Consider the following 17,623-nt stretch of genomic DNA (forward strand, 5'->3'; position numbering starts at 1 on the left):
TAAACTTTGATGATAATAAAGAAACAACACTCAGATGCTAGCAACTCATAAGATAAAGACAGTATGGAAGTATTTCAGAATAAAAGAGCCAGAAGAACATCTGCTCTTACTGCTCAGAACGCTGGGACTGGTGCAACATTACACACACACACACGCACGCATGCACACACAGTATATGTGAAAGTTCTTTTCTCAAAAGTAAAACATTTTTGTTTCACTATTTAAGTTTAGAAAACAGCACACTCTTCGAGGCTCTGACCTGTCTGATGGAGGACTATCAACAGCCATGATGCTTTATACATCTTAACACCTTCCTAATGAGAATGGGCCCCTCCCTCCTCAGCCACGGGAACGATCCTGCAGTCATGGATGGCTTCCACCCCCCATCACTGAAATGGGAATAACTGCGCTGTGAGCCAAATGCTGAGGGTTAGCCGAGTAACCGCACATGAGAGTAATTACTGAACAGGACCATGAGAGAGAGCAATGAGGTTCCCAGACACAGGAAACGAAAAGTCAGAAGGGGAGGCAGAATTGGAGAGGGTTCTGAAGCCTTTCCAGACAGCAACTTCCTTATAACAAACAGCAAATTGGGTAATAAATGTATCACTCTGTCATTTTATATGTACATATATCCTTAAGTCAGCTGGTTAGCATAATGAACTTTTGCAATGTGCTTGTGTCTTAGCAGTGCCAGAAAATCAACCGATTTCCTGTTCTCTAAAGAGCAAATAAGATCTTTTGTGATATGAGTGTTCATTCTGATACTCCTAATTATTTGTCAGTTTAATATTTTGACCCAAACCACAATTACAACCATGCTCAAAGAATGCATTTTGCACAGAAATCTTGAAGGAGGTTCTTCCATTAGTTAGATGTACCACAGACAGGAAATTAAACAATATAATGCCGGAACCATAGAAAAAGAATCTTGAATTCTAAAGACAAAAGGAAAAGGAGAAAACCATCCTGCTGTTATGTGTCACTCTATATTGCTTACATTTCTCTCAGATTTATGGACCTTGAGACATTCCTTGTTTGCAGGAAAAAAAGTAGAAATTCGATAAATTCAAGAAGCAAGTCTGCCTTTTGATCTGGAATTGCATGGGAGAAAAACATTCTTATAGAGGCAAATATAGAACATTTTCTTACTTTACTCATTCATCAAATATTTTTAAAGCTGGGCACAGTGCTGGACATGGAGAGAGAATGATAAATGAGAAGGATGGCAGCATGCCTTAGGGGACTTGCAGTCTCGTGGGGTGGACAGGCAAGTGCATTGGCCGATAGCATAGAGCGTTTGTTAGAGGATCTCACAGGGTTAATAGAAGGTGTTGTGGAAGCATGTGAGAAAGGCACTAACCCAGTCTAGGTCATGGATACTTGCCAGGCAAAGAGACGCTCAAGCTGAGACTAGAAGAATAAAGTGGAATAAACCAGAGGAGGCATGAGGGACAATGTTTCAGGGAGAAGGATCATGTTGGCACTCTGGCTTAGCTGCAGTAAAGAGAAGTGGATGAAAAGCAAGGAGACGGAGGGTAAGGAGATGAGGCAGGGTCAGAGCTGTCTAACAGGACACGATTAGCTGGAGTACAATCTACCAACAAGGGACAGAGTTGGTGAAGGGACATGTTTTCTCTGTTGAAATTTAGGGAATATAAGGAGTCCCCTGGTGGCCTAGTAGTTAAGGACTTGGCGTTGTCACTACTGTGACTCAGGTCACTGCTGTGGCTTAGGTTCCATCCCTGGCCCAGGAACTTCTGCATCCTATGGGCTCAGCCAAAAAAAATGTAGGGAGTACAGTTTTTATACCTAATGTTACAATTATAGTGCTATTACTGGAATACATGAGTAAGGCCTGTTTTTATTTGCTTAATGATGAGTAAAAGGAGAAGATTATTATCATGTGTGTAGCAGTAGGTAATTTGATCAATTTAAGGGAAGACAATATCCTGTGCCTTGTCCATAAATAAAGAATCTCTCTGACAAATCATCACCATTTTCATCAATGTTTTATTTTATTTTATTTTTACTTTTGGATGCACCCAAGGCATGTGGAAGTTCCTGTGCCAGGGATAGAACCCACACCACAGCAGTGACCCCAGCTGCAGCTAGATCCTTAACATGCTGAGCCACAAGGGAACTCCCCATCATCAATATTTTAATTTGAAAGTCTCAGAAGTTAATTTGAATAGGGATTATCCTAATCAAATCAAATCATACCAAAAAGCATTTATTGAAGAGCTACTATGTTTGAGGCATACCATTTATATGTCATGGCAATTTGTTTTTGAGATAGACATTGCCTTGGTGATTTGATGTGTCAAGAAACAACTTTTGTATGGCTGCCCCAATTGGATGGATCCCAGTTGCCCAAGATTTCAAAGGCGGTATGAATATGGAGATAAACTGGCTCTGTGTAAATGTCTCTGGTTTCCACATTGCTCAGATCCTCTGCCAGAATAACATATTGGGAATCTTGGCTTTTCATTGCAAAATATTTTGGGTAATTTTATACAGAAATTGTATTTGTTTATTTTTCTTTGTTGTCCTCAGGAAGAAGTGGTTGCTTAGAGTGGACCAAATTAGTAGTCAACAATCTGTTACTGCATGGACCACTGGCTACTTAGCTTATTCTCACAGATTTGCTTTACCCTGCATGCTAAGTGGAGACATTATTCACCTAGGGTGTTATATAGGACATCACTGGTTCCAGCTCCCTGCTGTACCGAGATTTCTACACCAGGTCATTGGACCCAACTTCTTTCTCCTTTCCATGGCCGCCATTTTAATCCTCTCCACTCTACTTTCACCTACATATATTTCCCCACACTCCTGTTTCTGCTTGGGAGGCTGAGGTGCAGTGGTTTATGGGCATATCCGCGTGCATATCTATGTGACTTATCCTGAAAGCACATGATACCAAGCTTTGGCCCACTGATACACCAATATCACTTTTAGGGTTTTCACTTTATTCAAAACTAAAACTCATTTCCCTAAAGACAATGGTCTATGGCATAAATGCATCATTAAAGGATATCATTATTAAATTCTATCCTTCTAGTCTCTATTGGCATTTAGTCCTTGGAGGGGGGTATTTTTGGATTCTAAACACAGTTACAATGCTTTAATTGTAATGAATGTAAATATTTGATATACAGATGAATGTACTTGGCTAAGTTTTTGCATTCCTTGAAAATTCAGGATGTTGGATACTGTAATTTCTTGACAAATTGAATTCATCATCAGTTTAGGTTACAAGTGTGAATATTTGAAAGGGTCTACTAACTCCTTTCCCTTCCTCTCTCCTGTTTTTGTCAGTCTTCTCTTGAATGATATTATGTTTTTTGCACAATATAAAATTAGAGTAATCCTTTTTTTTTTTTGTCTTTTGTTGTTGTTGTTATTGTTGTTGCTATTTCTTGGGCCGCTTCCGCGGCATATGGAGGTTCCCAGGCTAGGGGTCGAATCGGAGCTGTAGCCACCGGCCTACGCCAGAACCACAGCAACACGGGATCCGAGCCGCGTCTGCAACCTACACCACAGCTCACGGCAACGCCGGATCGTTAACCCACTGAGCAATGGCAGGGACCAAACCCGCAACCTCATGGTTCCTAGTCGGATTCGTTAACCACTGCGCCACGATGGGAACTCCTAGAGTAATCCTTTGATAAACATGATGATGGAGTTTTTTTTGTTTGTTTGTTTGTTTTTATTATTGCCATTAAAAAACCAAGAAGGTAACTGGCATTCATTTACTTTCTTTGGTTCTTTCTGTTTTACATTTTATTATCTCAGACTGTCTGATAGTCTTAGATTATCACCAGGTAGAGTGAGTGTGTGTGCGTGTGCATGTGTGTGTGCACGCGCACAAGGGCTAGGGCAATTTCTCTCCACTTTTTGGTTTGTTTCTTCTCTATGCAGTACATATAACTCCAAACCTAACTCATTTTTAAATTTAGGGTCTATAAATGCTTCAGCAGCAGCAATTTGGCGACTGTATCCAGCCTCTCTGAGAATGTCATTTAGGGCGAGAATGTTACTTAAGGGTGGTGATGACATTTGGACAAGAGCTGCACATGCTTGTGGGGAACTGATAACAAGTATGAGCTCCTGGAAAAAGGAGAATCTCCTATACTGTTGGTGGGATGTAAATTGGTACAACCACTGTGGAAAATACTATGAAAGTTCCTTAGAAAACTAAAAATAGAACTACCATATGATCCAACAATCCCACTCCTGAGCATATATCAAAAGAAAACCATAATTTGAAAAGATAAGTGCACCTCAATGTTCACTGCAGCACTATTTACAGTAGCCAAGACATGGAAGCAACATAAAATGTCCATTGAGAGATGGATGGATTAAGAACATGTGGTACATGTATATAATGGAATATCACTCTGCCATAAAAAGAACGAAATAATGCCATTTGCAACAACATGGATGGACCTAGAGATTATCATATTAAGTGAAATAAGTCAAAGATACACATCATATGATATCACTTATATGCGTAGCTAAAAAATGATACAAATGTTCTGTTATTTACAAAACAAACAGCCTCACATATATAGAAAACAACTTATGGTTACCAAAGGAGAAAGGTGGTGGGGAATGGATGGGAGGTTTGGGACTGGCATATTTGCACTATTGTATATGGGATAGATGGTCAACAGGGACCTGCTATAGAGCATAGGGAACCCTACTCAATATTCTGTAATAACCTATAAGGGCAAATAATCTGAAAAATAATATATATGTATATATGTATAACTGAATCACTTTGTTGTAAAACAGAAATTATCACAACACTGTAAATCAATTAAGCTGCAATAGAACTTTAAGAAATGGGAAAAAAAAAAAGAAAAAAGAATGGGCTCCTGGGTGTTTTTGAGCAGAGTATCACTCAATGAGCACAAGCAAAGTCCAGTACAGGCTGCAGGAAGAAATTCTGAAGCTACAGATGATCAACTAGGAAACCTGGAAATTCAGATGTGTAGTGAACCGCTCTTCCATGCCCACAGGTCATGCAAAACTCCCCAGCACGAGCAGCATGGAAAATGACAGAACCGAAATAGCACAGCCTTCCAATACTTGCTCCATTGCTTTTCAGTTGCATTTTATATCATGTAGATGTAGGAAACCGTTTCAGCACAACCTCTTTCAACGTGAGGAAAGGGAATGAAATGTGGATAGAAAGATCACTTCATCATGCTCTCTCCTTCTTGGCAACATTACTACAGTTTAATCAGCAAGTCTAGCTTGCCCCAAGACCCAATCTTCACACTGTCTACTTTTACTTACTCTGACTCTGACACAAATCAAGGCAACGTTTTCTGGAGACACCTTTAGAATTGAGTCTAAAAGCAATAGATAGAACTGTTAAACCTTCGTGGTTTGAAAACTCATCTTTCTTGGAAGAACATAACAGATCCTTTCAACCATTCTTTTTCCAACCTAATTCTAATGTAGGGGCGATAAAGAAGCTTCATGTATCCCTTTAACAGAATGTTCCCCAAGTCTATGCATTTTTCATAGGTACCTAAACATAATGGTAATGTGAGATGGACAGCTATTACTTTGCCCTGCAATACAGAGATAGCTTGGTATGGTCAGAGGAACCTACAGGTCTGATATCTGAGATTCCAAAGCATCAGACTCTTACAGCAGGAGGTAGCTGTGGAAAAAAGGTCTGGGGACCTAGAGCTCACATTGCTTGGAAGGATATCTCTAGACTCTCCTGGGTAAAAGTAAGAAAAACAGGAGGTCTCCTAACCTAGAGAAGAGGACTAGAAAGAAGAAATAACCCCCAGATGTTGTGAGGCTTTTTCACTTACTCCACTGCTTTTCTCTTTTCCTCTGGAAGAAGAGTGCAATGACTAAAGAGTATGGTTTTTTGTTTGTTTGTTTGTTTTTTAACCCCAAAGGTTTACCTTCTAAAATTAATGTCGGTGAAATCACTCATTACATGAGTTTTAGAAAAACAGGAATTATACATAGATGTACTCCCGCAATGAAAAAAACATGTCAAACTTTCCACATTTTTTAAGGTATGTAAGGTATACTTTGTAAGATATATAAAGTACTGGATTCCCAAGAGGGAAGGATGAGGTCAAATAAGGATGTGTGGATTTTTGTCCATTGCTACGTGAATGCAAAACAAAGTTTTATCTGAATATTCACCAAACTTGGAGGTGTTCCAGGTGATCTGACTTAAAATGTTGCTATGAAATAGAAATGAACTTTCATCTGGTGAATGGCAGGTAGCACCTCAAAGAGATAAGCGAGTCTTCTTCCCAGCAGATACTGATGTGCCAAGAAGCTGCTTTGCACACGGTCAAATGGGAACTAATAATCAGAGGCAGTTATGTTATTCTCCTGAGCCATCACGGATTGGTTAACTTGTTGTATAAGTATGAAGAATCAATGTTTAATACTCCACACAGTGCCTGTGAATGAGTCATGTCAACAGAGAGCTGGCCTGAGGAAGTCATGATGAGCACATGCGATATTTCACAGAGAGATTCAAAAACGTTGGAAAAGAAAAAAAAAAGTGCTGTAGCGTAGGCTAAACATTTGAAATTCATTACACATTTTCAGTTTTTGCCTCAGAATTTGGTTCTGAAATCCTGCTTTAAGTTTAAAGAGAAAACACATGTGTTGGTACTATCCCATGGAAAGAGATGGTTACGTGCTTTAAAAATTTTTTTTCGTTATCTAATTTCCCCAATTTTGCGGTGTATGGGAGTAATCTTGAGGTGATTTTTCCTTGTAATGTTCAAAATTCTGATCATTGTTCTCACCTTTATTGTCAGACCACTGATTTTTCTGGTGGGCTAGTATAATTTCACCACAGTTTAAGTGCATCTACTTGGAACGGAGAGGCTATTATTTCACTTAAAACTAATCCTGTCTTCAACTGACAAAACTTCCCATTTAAAGTCATATTTCAGAGTCCTATTGCTCTGAATAGTTTTGTTTCTATGGATAACATATAAAAGAAAAAAAAAAAAAAAGGCTGAGGAGCATGCTTTCCTTGGGCTAGGAATAAAGAGATTCCACAACATCTGGCACAGACCATGGACTTTCATTTGCATTTTAGTTCATTTGAATTCTTGCATCAATTTCTCCCCACGACCAATAGACCAAATATGGACTATCTGATTCCCTTTGGTTTTAGTTATTTTGGTACTAGGTAGAACCTAGAGCAAGGTGATCACACAAGCGATGCTGATATTTTCATCCTCTTCCTTTCAGGCACTAATTTGGTCCGATTGTCTTTGGGTTCTTACTGCTCAGCTCTGTGGAAGACATACAGTGGCCACCCCATAACTGTAAGCTGAAGCAATGAAGGGGGCAATAGCAAACGGATGCCTGTAGTTTATGGAACAGTGCTCAGCAAGGTCACCACTGGCCTGCTATCTATCATGTGCCCCCCCATTATCTTTAAGTTGCCCAGAAAGCTGCGGAAAGTCAGCATGACCATTGACTTCAGTCATGCAGACTGAAGTCAGAATAAAATCGGCCCTTCTCATGTCAAGCTATGCTGAGGATATCTGGCCTCTGAAACGCATCACACTGAAAAGGTAACTGACACTGATGATAAATTTATCTTAAATACATTTGGGGATCAGTGGATCTCACCCCAGAGATGGAATATCAGAAAAAAATCCAGTGATCTTCCCCAGATTACCTGTCCACTCAGCAAGCTCAGGGCTGGCACAAGAATCTGATGCATGACAGACCATGACTTTGAAGAGTCATCCCAGAAACACTATGTTAACAATTAAGTTAGGAAATCAGTGTCAACTTTGACAAATAAGAAAACTGTTAATTGTCCTCCAGTCTGAAGATAGCAGAAAGTGCTCTCAGTAAAAGAAAAAAACAGACTAAAATTCCAAAGGTCAGAAAGTCTGCAGCGACTCTCCTACCTGTGGAATCAGAGCATATGTTCAAACCTGCACATGCATTTGTGGTTACTTCCTACCTTAAATACATTGATAGGGAGATCAATGACCACATAGATGAGGTCTCCAAGGGCAAGGCTGGCTATCAGCGCGTTGGGGCCGTTCCTCATGCACTTGTTCTGGTAAATGATCCTGAGCAGGGTTGCATTCCCCACCATTCCCACGATGAAAATAGTACACGATATCACAGTGTTAATGTATTTGAAAGCTGAAGTAATCTTGGTCTGCTGTGGGCAGTAGTTGTGCATGGAGCCATTGCTGGGGAGGGCCAGATTCGTGGGTTGATGAGTGGTAACCACCAAACTGAATTCTGTTCCACGAAATGTGGTGAAATCGTCCACGTGAGTGCTCAGATTTGTGCTGTGGCTCTCAGGGTTATCACTGATTACGCATCCCAACAGGGCCACCCAAAAGGACACCCTGAAGCAGAAGGTTTCCATCTTGATGCAAATCTGAGGAAATCTCTTATTCTGTCACGTTTACACCCTCCTTTTTTTTTTCTCCCCACCTGGAAAAAGAAAGGAGAAAGAATAATTTTGGTTACAAAATCCAGCTCCCAATAAGATAGTAGTCAATGATAATTATTGCTGCCGTTAAAGAACAGGATGTAGGAGTTCCCTGGTGGCTCAGTGGGTTAAGGATCTGGTGTTGTCACTGCTATGGCTCTGGTTACAGCTGTGGTGCAGGTTCAATCCCTGGTCCAGGAACTTCTGCATGCTATGGGTGCAGTCAAAAGAAAAGTAGAGTATATTTGGTAATTAGATAAAATATATCTGTGTCAGGTTACCCCATGGCAGAACAAAAATCAGAAAAGATCAAAACTCTATTAGGGTAAGTTATGTCTCTGTCTCTGTTTCTCTCATCTCCATTTATAGTTCTACTTACATCTCAATTATACTAAAGTGATTGAAGGTATGTCAGTTCTGCTTCAAGTAGTAGATGAAAGTTACTTTTTTCTCCCCATTCCATCTAGGCTGGAAGCCTAAATTATAAAACATCTTTAAGATTTGAGACAAAATATTTTATTTATTAATGGAAGAGAAGAGATGTTATATACTGAGGGAAAGTTATATAGTATTAAGGCATAAAAATCACCAAATTCTGTAATTAACAATTCAATATTCCAACATGTGTACCGTTTGACACATGGAAAGTAATGACCATGGGAATAACTGCAGCACAGGTAGCCATTTAAAGTGTAATTGGGAGTTCCCTGGTGGTCTAGTTAGTGGTTGGGGCTCAGTGCTTTCACCACTGTGGCCTGGGTTCAATCCCTAGTCTGGGAACTGAGATCCCACCTCAAGCCACTGCATGCTGTGGCCAAAAACGACACCAAAAAATAGTGCTATAAAACGTTCATTTAAAATCAGAACTCTGGTTAACACCACCAAAACATTTAACAGTCTTAGTCAATTAAAAGTGATATCGTGGATAAAGACAAAATATTTATTGTATTGAAACCCTGGGTGATTCATGTGGACAACCTACATCTTCTGACAGGAGTTTTTTTTGCTTTTCCATTTGTCAGAAATTACTATCAGGATATCTGCCAATGAGCAAACTGGAGCAATGGGCTCTCCCAGGGCAGGCACATTATTTGATTTTCTAGGGAATAGCCAGCCCATGCTCTCTTTTCAACATCATTATGTGACGTGGTGCAATCCATACAATCACCCTGTGAAGCAGATACATGGTTCCATGACAACCCTCGGAAACAGGCTCAGGAAGGTCAAGTCCCTTGTCAAGGCCACAGGTGGTGGGGCGCCGCTATGATTCGAAGGCAGGTGAGTCTGACTTTGAAGCTGGGCTCTGAACCACTAGACCATACTCTCTCATTCTTGCAACTTCCTAGCACCTAAAATGTTTTCACAGTGTTTCCAGAGTTTGGAAGAAGCAAGAGACTCTGGAAGGTGGTTAGATATTTTCAAAAGACCATTTCCATTGTTGTTTTGTTTGTTTTGAGTCACTTGCAGAGAGCAAGTGGTCCTTCTTGTCCAGGAAGTCTAGGTTTCTCCTTTAATCCTTAAAGAAAAGTTGTTGGGAAAATGAGGGAGGCTAGTGGTGAGCATATTCATGGTTGATATGAACCACTTTTAGGAATTTTGACAGTTTCAGTTATCAATAAAGCTTAGGGCTTAGTCAATATAGGGATAAAGTAAGATTTAGTTAAGTTGTATAGAGGGTCTAAAGTAAATATACATTGCAAATACTATATACTTTTGTCTTCCCCAAAATTTTCCGCAGGAATGTGAATTAACAATATTTTACATAGAGTAGTAATGTATTATATATGTCTTTGTTATGTGATTTGAGCTTTACAAGCCTAGGTAGGCAAGAACAATATCATGAGGAAACTGAGCCTTGAAGAAGTTGACATGTTTTTGTGGCCAAGAAGTGGCAGGGCAGGTATATAATGCCTCACTTTATTTTGCTCAGAGGACTCAACTTGGTCTGATTAAATAGTAAAAATATCAATTTTTCTAAGCTAGGGGCATACAGTTCTGCCTAGACTTAATTATAAGTACTTTGCAGTTTGCCCCTGCTTCTTACACTTTGGAGTATCTAACCAAATATTGGTAGAAATGCTGCTGCTAGTTCCATTCCGCAGTGGAGACCAGGACTCTAAGAACATAGCATACTGTCTTCCTCCCCTTCAGATCAGAGACGGGGAAAAAAAGAAATTCTTCAGCATCTTCGTTGTTTAATGACTAAACCTCCCAGTGTCCCAATGGGAAGGAATCTACAGGAAAAGTTTTCTTAAAAACAGAGCGAGAAGGCCTTTCCCAGAAGTGAAATGGCTCTTAGCTCATCAGAGTCTGCTAGGAGGATACTGTGTGAACTGACCTGGCTGTGATGGGCTTATACCACTCACAAGAGTACCTCTAGTGTCTGGACATCAGCACTTTGGTTTGCTTGGTCAGCTGATTACCACAGGTGATGAGGAGATAGTTTGTGGGTTCTTATCAAAGTGGGAGCCAGCTACCATTAAAACCACCTTCCTTCCTCCTCCAACAGTGACACTGTTGGAACTCATTCTGAGGACATCTCTCTCAGTTCTCTACACATATGGAGCTGCAGGGCTAAGGGATACTTGCCAAAGGCATGTGGCTGCCCCATCACCATTGGGCGAAAAATACAAAAGCAAAGGAGAGAACCCTCTCAATTGCACGTTCCTCCAAGGATGAGTCTGTGGCTCATTTCCATGGATCTAAATCACGCTGTGCTTCAGATCATCCATCATAATCAGTCACAGCTCTAGTGAAGCATCTCGGGGTTCAGACCTGAAGGACATGGTGGATAGATTTAGCATTCTTCACATTTGGTAGGGGTCTAAGGATTTGCTGGAGTTCAAAAGCTCTTATTAAACAAGAAGACTGAATCCTTTCACTACAACCACTACGCAAGTCAGACTCTCAGGATCAAAGTTCACCTGTAATTAGTAATTTGGAAATTCCAACCTTACCAAAATGGCATGAGTTTAGAGCAGGTAATTCACATGGAATGATTGCCAAGGTGTTTCTCAATTAGTTAACACAAAACAGAGGGAGTGAGGGGGTGGGGAGCCATAAATATCGACAAGAGGAGAAAAAAAAAAAACAACAACCTAGGAACTTTTAGATAAGGAGTTTTTTGGGGGCTGGGTTTTCCTGGCTAGTAAGAAATTACTAACTCTCCTTAACTGACAACGCCTGACTTTACTATGCCTCCCAGCCCACCCCCTCCGCTGCCAAGTCTATCCCGAACGCCATTAGGATGGTGTAAACAGAGGCTGATTATCTAGGAACAGCCCTTGTTTTCGGCACGTGAAAGGCCAACAAGTGCCCTTTAAAGGAGAGCCAGAACAAAACGCCCAGACCTCCAAGGGCAGGTTTCCAAACTAGCTGCTCTGGGGGTTTTCCAACTCACTTGAGTCCCTCGCACCCAGTGCCCTTGGCTACCCTTGGCATGCCCCAAGTGTGCGGGAAGCAGCAGGGGAGTCAGAAAAGGCCGCTGCGGGCCAAGATTTCACAAGTAGGTTTTGGATCCAGCGACAAGGGCGTGATGTTCCACAAAGTTCTCAAACGCTTGGGGGGAAAGGGAGACCCAGGGAGAACTGCTGGCTTTCCTTGGTGGGAAAATCCGAAGCCCTCCTAGGGAGGCTGAGGGGCTTTGAATCAGTTCCCCCAAGCCCTCACACTTTCCCAGGGCGCACCCGGCCCTGGAAGGCGCCCGCACCGCCGCGCGCCCTGGGGCAGGTGGTGTCAACCCGGGTGCAGGAGGCACAGGGCGCCGGGGAGCAACCCTCTGGGCTTGCCTCTCCGCCCGACCCGGCGGCCCGGCGGCGTCTCCCCCACCCGGCTCGGATCCCCGAAAGGAAAGAGTTGCACCGACCGTGGAGCTCGGCGGGCGCAGACGGCTGCCCGGTCCGCGCGCGGCGCCCGGGCTAGAGGAAGCCGAGCCGGCGTCGGTGGGTGGCGAGTGTCTCTGGCTCCGGCGCGGCGGCGGCCGCCCGGGCTGCACCGCTGCCTCCGCTTCGGGAAACTTCCTGGGCACGGCTTCTCCTTTCCCGGGGAGGTCCTCCCCGAGCCGCCAGCCTCCGGCCACCGGGTGGGATGGAACCTCTCCACCTCCCGCCCGCAGTCGCCAGACCAAAAGGATGACTGTCCGCGCGCGCGCGCGCGAGGGTTCGCAAGAAAAAGAAAACTCCGGAGGAATACGCCTCCAGTCTGTCCTCCCCTTCTCCCAAAGCTCGCAGACCTTCTCCTCCACTCTAGGGCGGCAAGAATGTCCCAACCTTCCAGCCCTCCTCCGAGGCAGCCACTATAAAGCACTAGGCTGCCGCCCCTTCCCAGGCCCTGAAGGGCAGGCGCCTGTTTAACTCTTTCCTTTCTGAAATGTAGGTGGTGGTGAGGGGGCGGTAATCAAAGAGGCGGGTTGTTGAACAGACAAGACTCAGAACTGAGGAAGGCCCTGCAGAGGCACCCCTTCCCTTCCCAGTCAGCACAGGCAGTTTTGATCTGGATGGAGGGAGGACTGCAGACCCAGTAAGGGTCCAAGCGTGGTTTCTCTGCATTCCCTGCCCCTGACGCTTGCTTTGTATGCTCCCTCTTCAGCTTACAGCAAGTTAAAGAGGCCACTTGGACAGCAGTTTACTGGATCAAAGAGGTTTTGTCCCCTGAAACCAGGCTACTCCCAGGCTACCTGCTATTGGCCCTGTAGAGTCAGTCTGTGGAAGGGTCCAGCTGTGGTTCCCAGAAACCTCTGATTCCTTGGGATACCACCCAGAGAGGGGACAGATTCTGCAGAAGACGGGTCTCCACATCTTTATGGGACAGATTTTATCCTAAACGGAGGTGTGGGAGAGGTGAGGGACAAAGGCCATAGCCTGTGACGGGTGAGAAAAAAATCAAGGATCCTTGAGAAGAAAGCCCTCCTACACTGTTGGTAGGCTTGTAAATTGGTGCAGCCATTGTGGAAAACAGTATGGAGGGTCGTCAAAAAACAAAAGCAGAACTCCCATAGGATCCAATAATTCTACTCCTGGGTGTATATCTGAAGAAAACTGAAAATACTAATTCAAAACTATACATGCACCCCGGTGTTCATAGCAGCATTATTTGCAATAGCCAAGATATGGCAGCAACCCAAGTGTCCATCAAGAGATGAATGGATAAAGAAGATGTGGTGTATACATAAAATGGAGTACTACTCAGGCATAAAAAAAGAACAAAATGTTGCTCTTTGGGGAGTTCCTGACATGGCTCAGAGGAATCCATTCCGACTAGTATCCATGAGGATGCAAGTTCGATCCCTGGCCTTGCTCAGTGGGTTAAGGATACTGTGTAGGCTGTGAGCTGTGGTGTAGGTGGAAGACATGGCTTGGATGCCGCGTTGCTGCGTTCATGGCATAGGGCAGCGGCTGCAGCTCCGATATGACCCCTAGCCTGAGAACCTCCATATGCCATGGGTATGGCCCTAAAAAGAGATCAGAAAAAACAAACAAACAAGCAAAAATTGCCATTTGTAACATGGATGGACTTGCAGTGTATTATGCTTAGTGAAAAAGTCAGCCAAGGACAAGTGGAGTATGTAATCACTTATATGTGGAACCTAAAAAAAAAACAAAAAACAAAAAAAAAAACAAAGTAGAGAATATAAGAAAAAGGCAACACAGATATAGAGAACAAACTAGTGGTTACCAGTGGGAAGAGGGATGAGGGAAGGGACTAGATGGGGGAGAGGATTAAGAAGTATAAACTACTGTGCATAGAGTAAATAAGCTATAAGGATACACTGTACAGCACGGGGAACATAGTCAATGTTTTATAGTAACAGTAAGTGGAATGCAATCTTTAAAAATTTTGAATCACCATGGTATACACCTCTAACGTATAATGTATATTAACCATATCTTGATAAAAATCACAATATGAGAGTATATTTAATAATCTGAGTAAATATCAAGTAGAGGAACAAAATAAAACTTCCTATGAAAAAAAAAATAATAATCAAGAGCTCCTTAGAGAAGGCCCTGCCTGGAGGTCCATCAGTGCATGGCTGGTGTGAGGCACACCGTAGAAACGTGAGTTTGGAACTCTGGTCGCATTATATTACAGACTGTTCTGACTATCATCTGTAGTTAAAGAAAATCACCCTAAAATGGTAGTGGTTTACAACAACATACCTTAGTCATCCATCTGCAATTTGGGCGGGCCTTGGCTGGGAAAGCTCATCTTTGCTGGGGCTGGAGGCTCCACTTCCAAGAGAGTTTGCTTTCTTGGTAATGAGCATTGGTTTGTCTCCATGTGTGTCTCCCTACAAAGTGGTTTCCATTTCCTCACAGCATAGTGGCTGGGTTCCAAGAAGGCGTGTCCCAAGAGACAGGAAGTGGTAGCTGTCAGTTTCTTAAAATCTGGGCCTAGAAACAGATACAGTGTCACTTCTGTGGGCGGAATTCTATTTGTGAAGCAGTCACAGATGCTAGATTCAAGGTGAGGGGATATAGACTTTATCTGTCAATGCGAGGTGTGTCAAAGAATTTGAGGGGCTGTTGTGTAATACATCAGAGAGATCCACAGAATACCACCACTGAAAGGGACCTTAACAGTCATCTTGTCTGACTGGACTAGGTACTACTCTGTGCATTAATCTATTCTGGCTGCAAAGTTCCCATGATGAAGAGGCAGTCACCCAGAATAACTAATAGCTTTAATAAGTGCCTTAGTTTGCATTAAAAATGTACCCCTTCTAGCACATGGTTTGGTAAGCTGACATTATTTTCAAGGAAGAAAGATTTCTACAATGGGGTTCAAACCTTGGCATATGAAACATGTGCTGGATTCTAGCCCTTGTTCACCCTGTCATCAGACACACTTGGACAGTGCACAACCTGCACAACTGAACACATCAGTCTATTCAGTCTTTGGTAGAATTCACCCATCAGCCCCTCCCTCCTGGGACAGCTCTTCTCACTGTGGTGCAGGTATAATCATTCAGTATCTTTTCTTCATGCTCCTTAGAATGGCTATTATCAAAAAGCAGAAAACCACAAGTTTGGCTGTCCTTAAAAAAATTAAATATAAACTTACCGTGTGATCTAGCAATTCCAGTTCTGGGTATATACCCAAAATAATTGAAAGTGGGGACTTGAGCAGATATTCATACACCATATTTATATCAGCATTATTTACAATAGCCCAAGGTGGAAACAACCCAAATATCCTTCTATGGATGACTGGACACATAAAATGTGATACACATACACACACACACACACACACACATATATATATATATATATATAAAATATTATTCAGCCTTAAAAAGAAATGAATTCTGGTACATGCTACAACATGGATGAAACTTGAAGACATTATGCTAAATGAAATAGACCAGATGCAAAAGGAGAGATATTGTATTAGTCCACTAATGAGTGGTAGTTAGAATAGCAGTCAATATCATAGAGACAGAAAGTAGAACAGTAGTTACCAGGGACTCAGGGGAGGGAGGAATGAGGATTTATTGATTAATGTGTTTCAGAGTTTCAGTTTGGGTGATGAAAAAATTCTGGGGATGGATGATGGTGATGGTTGTACAACCATGTGAATGCACTTAATGTCACAACTATATACTTAAAAATGGTTAAAATGATAAATTTAAGTAAATTTAACAACAATAAAAAATTCTTTCTGATATTAAGATGAAATCTGCTTTCCTATAATATCACCTCCTGATCTGCCCTATGAGTTCATAAAGTGAGTTTACTGACTCTTCAGAGAAAGGTCTTCAGATATAAATATGTTGATGCAGATCACCAGCATAGATCTGACTTTGTAAGACACCAGGGTTGCCTCATTCTACGTGAGAACAACATGCACTTTCCTTAGCTGTTGGAGTTTATTTTCTCATCTTCTCTGCCCTCCTTTGGGGGAAAATGACTAATGAATTTAAGCCAGTTGGCATTCAAATTAACTACCTCTGGTAACCCCTTTCCCCATAGCTGAGACTTTCAACACATGCCCTACATCTATATTCCCTGCTTTGTACTTTTTTTTTTTTTTTTTTTTGTATTTTCAGGGCTGCACCTGCGGCACATGGAAGTTCCCAGGCTAGGGGTTGAATCAGAGCTGCAGCTGTTGGCCTGTGCCATGGCCATAGCAAAGCTGAATCTGAGCTAAATCTATGAACTACACTGCAACTCATGGCAAAGCTGGGTCCTTAATCCGCTGAGCCTCAGTGGGAACTCCAACTACTTTGTACATTTAAGAAACATATAATTCATATCTTAGACTAAGTTTCTCAGCTCAACTTCCAAAGCTGCTTTCTTTTTCCTGGAAGGCAGATTGGAGGCAGCCTGCAGGCCCCCTGGATTTCAGGGAGACTTTCTCAATCAAACTTGACTTCTGGTTCAAGCAGCTCATTAAGTGAAACTTTACTGTAATGGTAGTTACAATGACTTCTCTCACCATCATATTATCCTTATTGATTTCCTGAACAGTAATTGCAAAAGATTAAGAAGTACCCAAGATAGCACTTAAAAGCCAACTTCTCATGTGTTCTTGGGGTAAATGGTCTTATGATTTTAGGTTTCTTGATTCAAATTTGCAGATCCATTTCATAACTGCTAATTCCTTAGCTCCTCAAACTTGAAAGGCAATAAAGGATCTGAATCTCACAGTATTTGCCAGGAATGTTGTATTCACTTTAGGGCTCTCTGGGGGCAATAAAACATGCAGGGTTCAGAGAAGAGCCATAAAGATAAAGGAAGGCTGGACAGCTGGTTGTGGAGGAAAGATGGAGAGACTGGGGAGATGTACACCAGATCGTGAACCTGCAGCATTTGGGCAGTATGGTGGCCAAGAGTCGCTGGTGGCAGCAAACATCACTGATCTGCCGGAGAAAAAGCAAACTTGTGAGTCAAAGATCCATTTTTAATTAAAATTCACTGCAGGCAGTTTGTTTTCAACAGCAAGTACACCAAAATGTTAGTTTGTATAGAGATGGCTGAGGATTCTCAAGTGTTTTCTCACTGCAACAGTGTTGCACCTGGTGGCCAAGACTGAGTATTAGGATCAAAACACACTGAAGGCATAATGAAGCCCAGTGTTTTGTAAACTGCTGGTGGCCTCATTGGAGGTCAAATCTTAGCATTACTCGTGATTGAGCGAGCAGAT

General features: G+C 42.2%; 1 protein-coding gene across 3 annotated transcripts in view; it reads right to left on the reverse strand.

Moving 5' to 3' along the window:
• EDNRA (endothelin receptor type A) overlaps positions 1 to 14,769 on the reverse strand; it is a 68,304-nt gene extending 53,535 nt beyond the window's left edge. The window contains exons 1-2 of one of the 3 annotated variants that reach the window (XM_021100476.1): positions 14,635 to 14,769; positions 7,991 to 8,478 (exon numbers count right to left, since the gene is read on the reverse strand). In XM_021100476.1, coding sequence (XP_020956135.1) covers positions 7,991 to 8,410 — 420 coding nt within the window. In that variant the 5' untranslated portion in view covers positions 8,411 to 8,478; positions 14,635 to 14,769. 3 annotated transcript variants of the gene reach the window in all.

Source organism: Sus scrofa, chromosome 8 (genome assembly GCF_000003025.6).
Source record: "Sus scrofa isolate TJ Tabasco breed Duroc chromosome 8, Sscrofa11.1, whole genome shotgun sequence".
In the NCBI taxonomy this organism is placed as follows: domain Eukaryota; kingdom Metazoa; phylum Chordata; class Mammalia; order Artiodactyla; family Suidae; genus Sus; species Sus scrofa.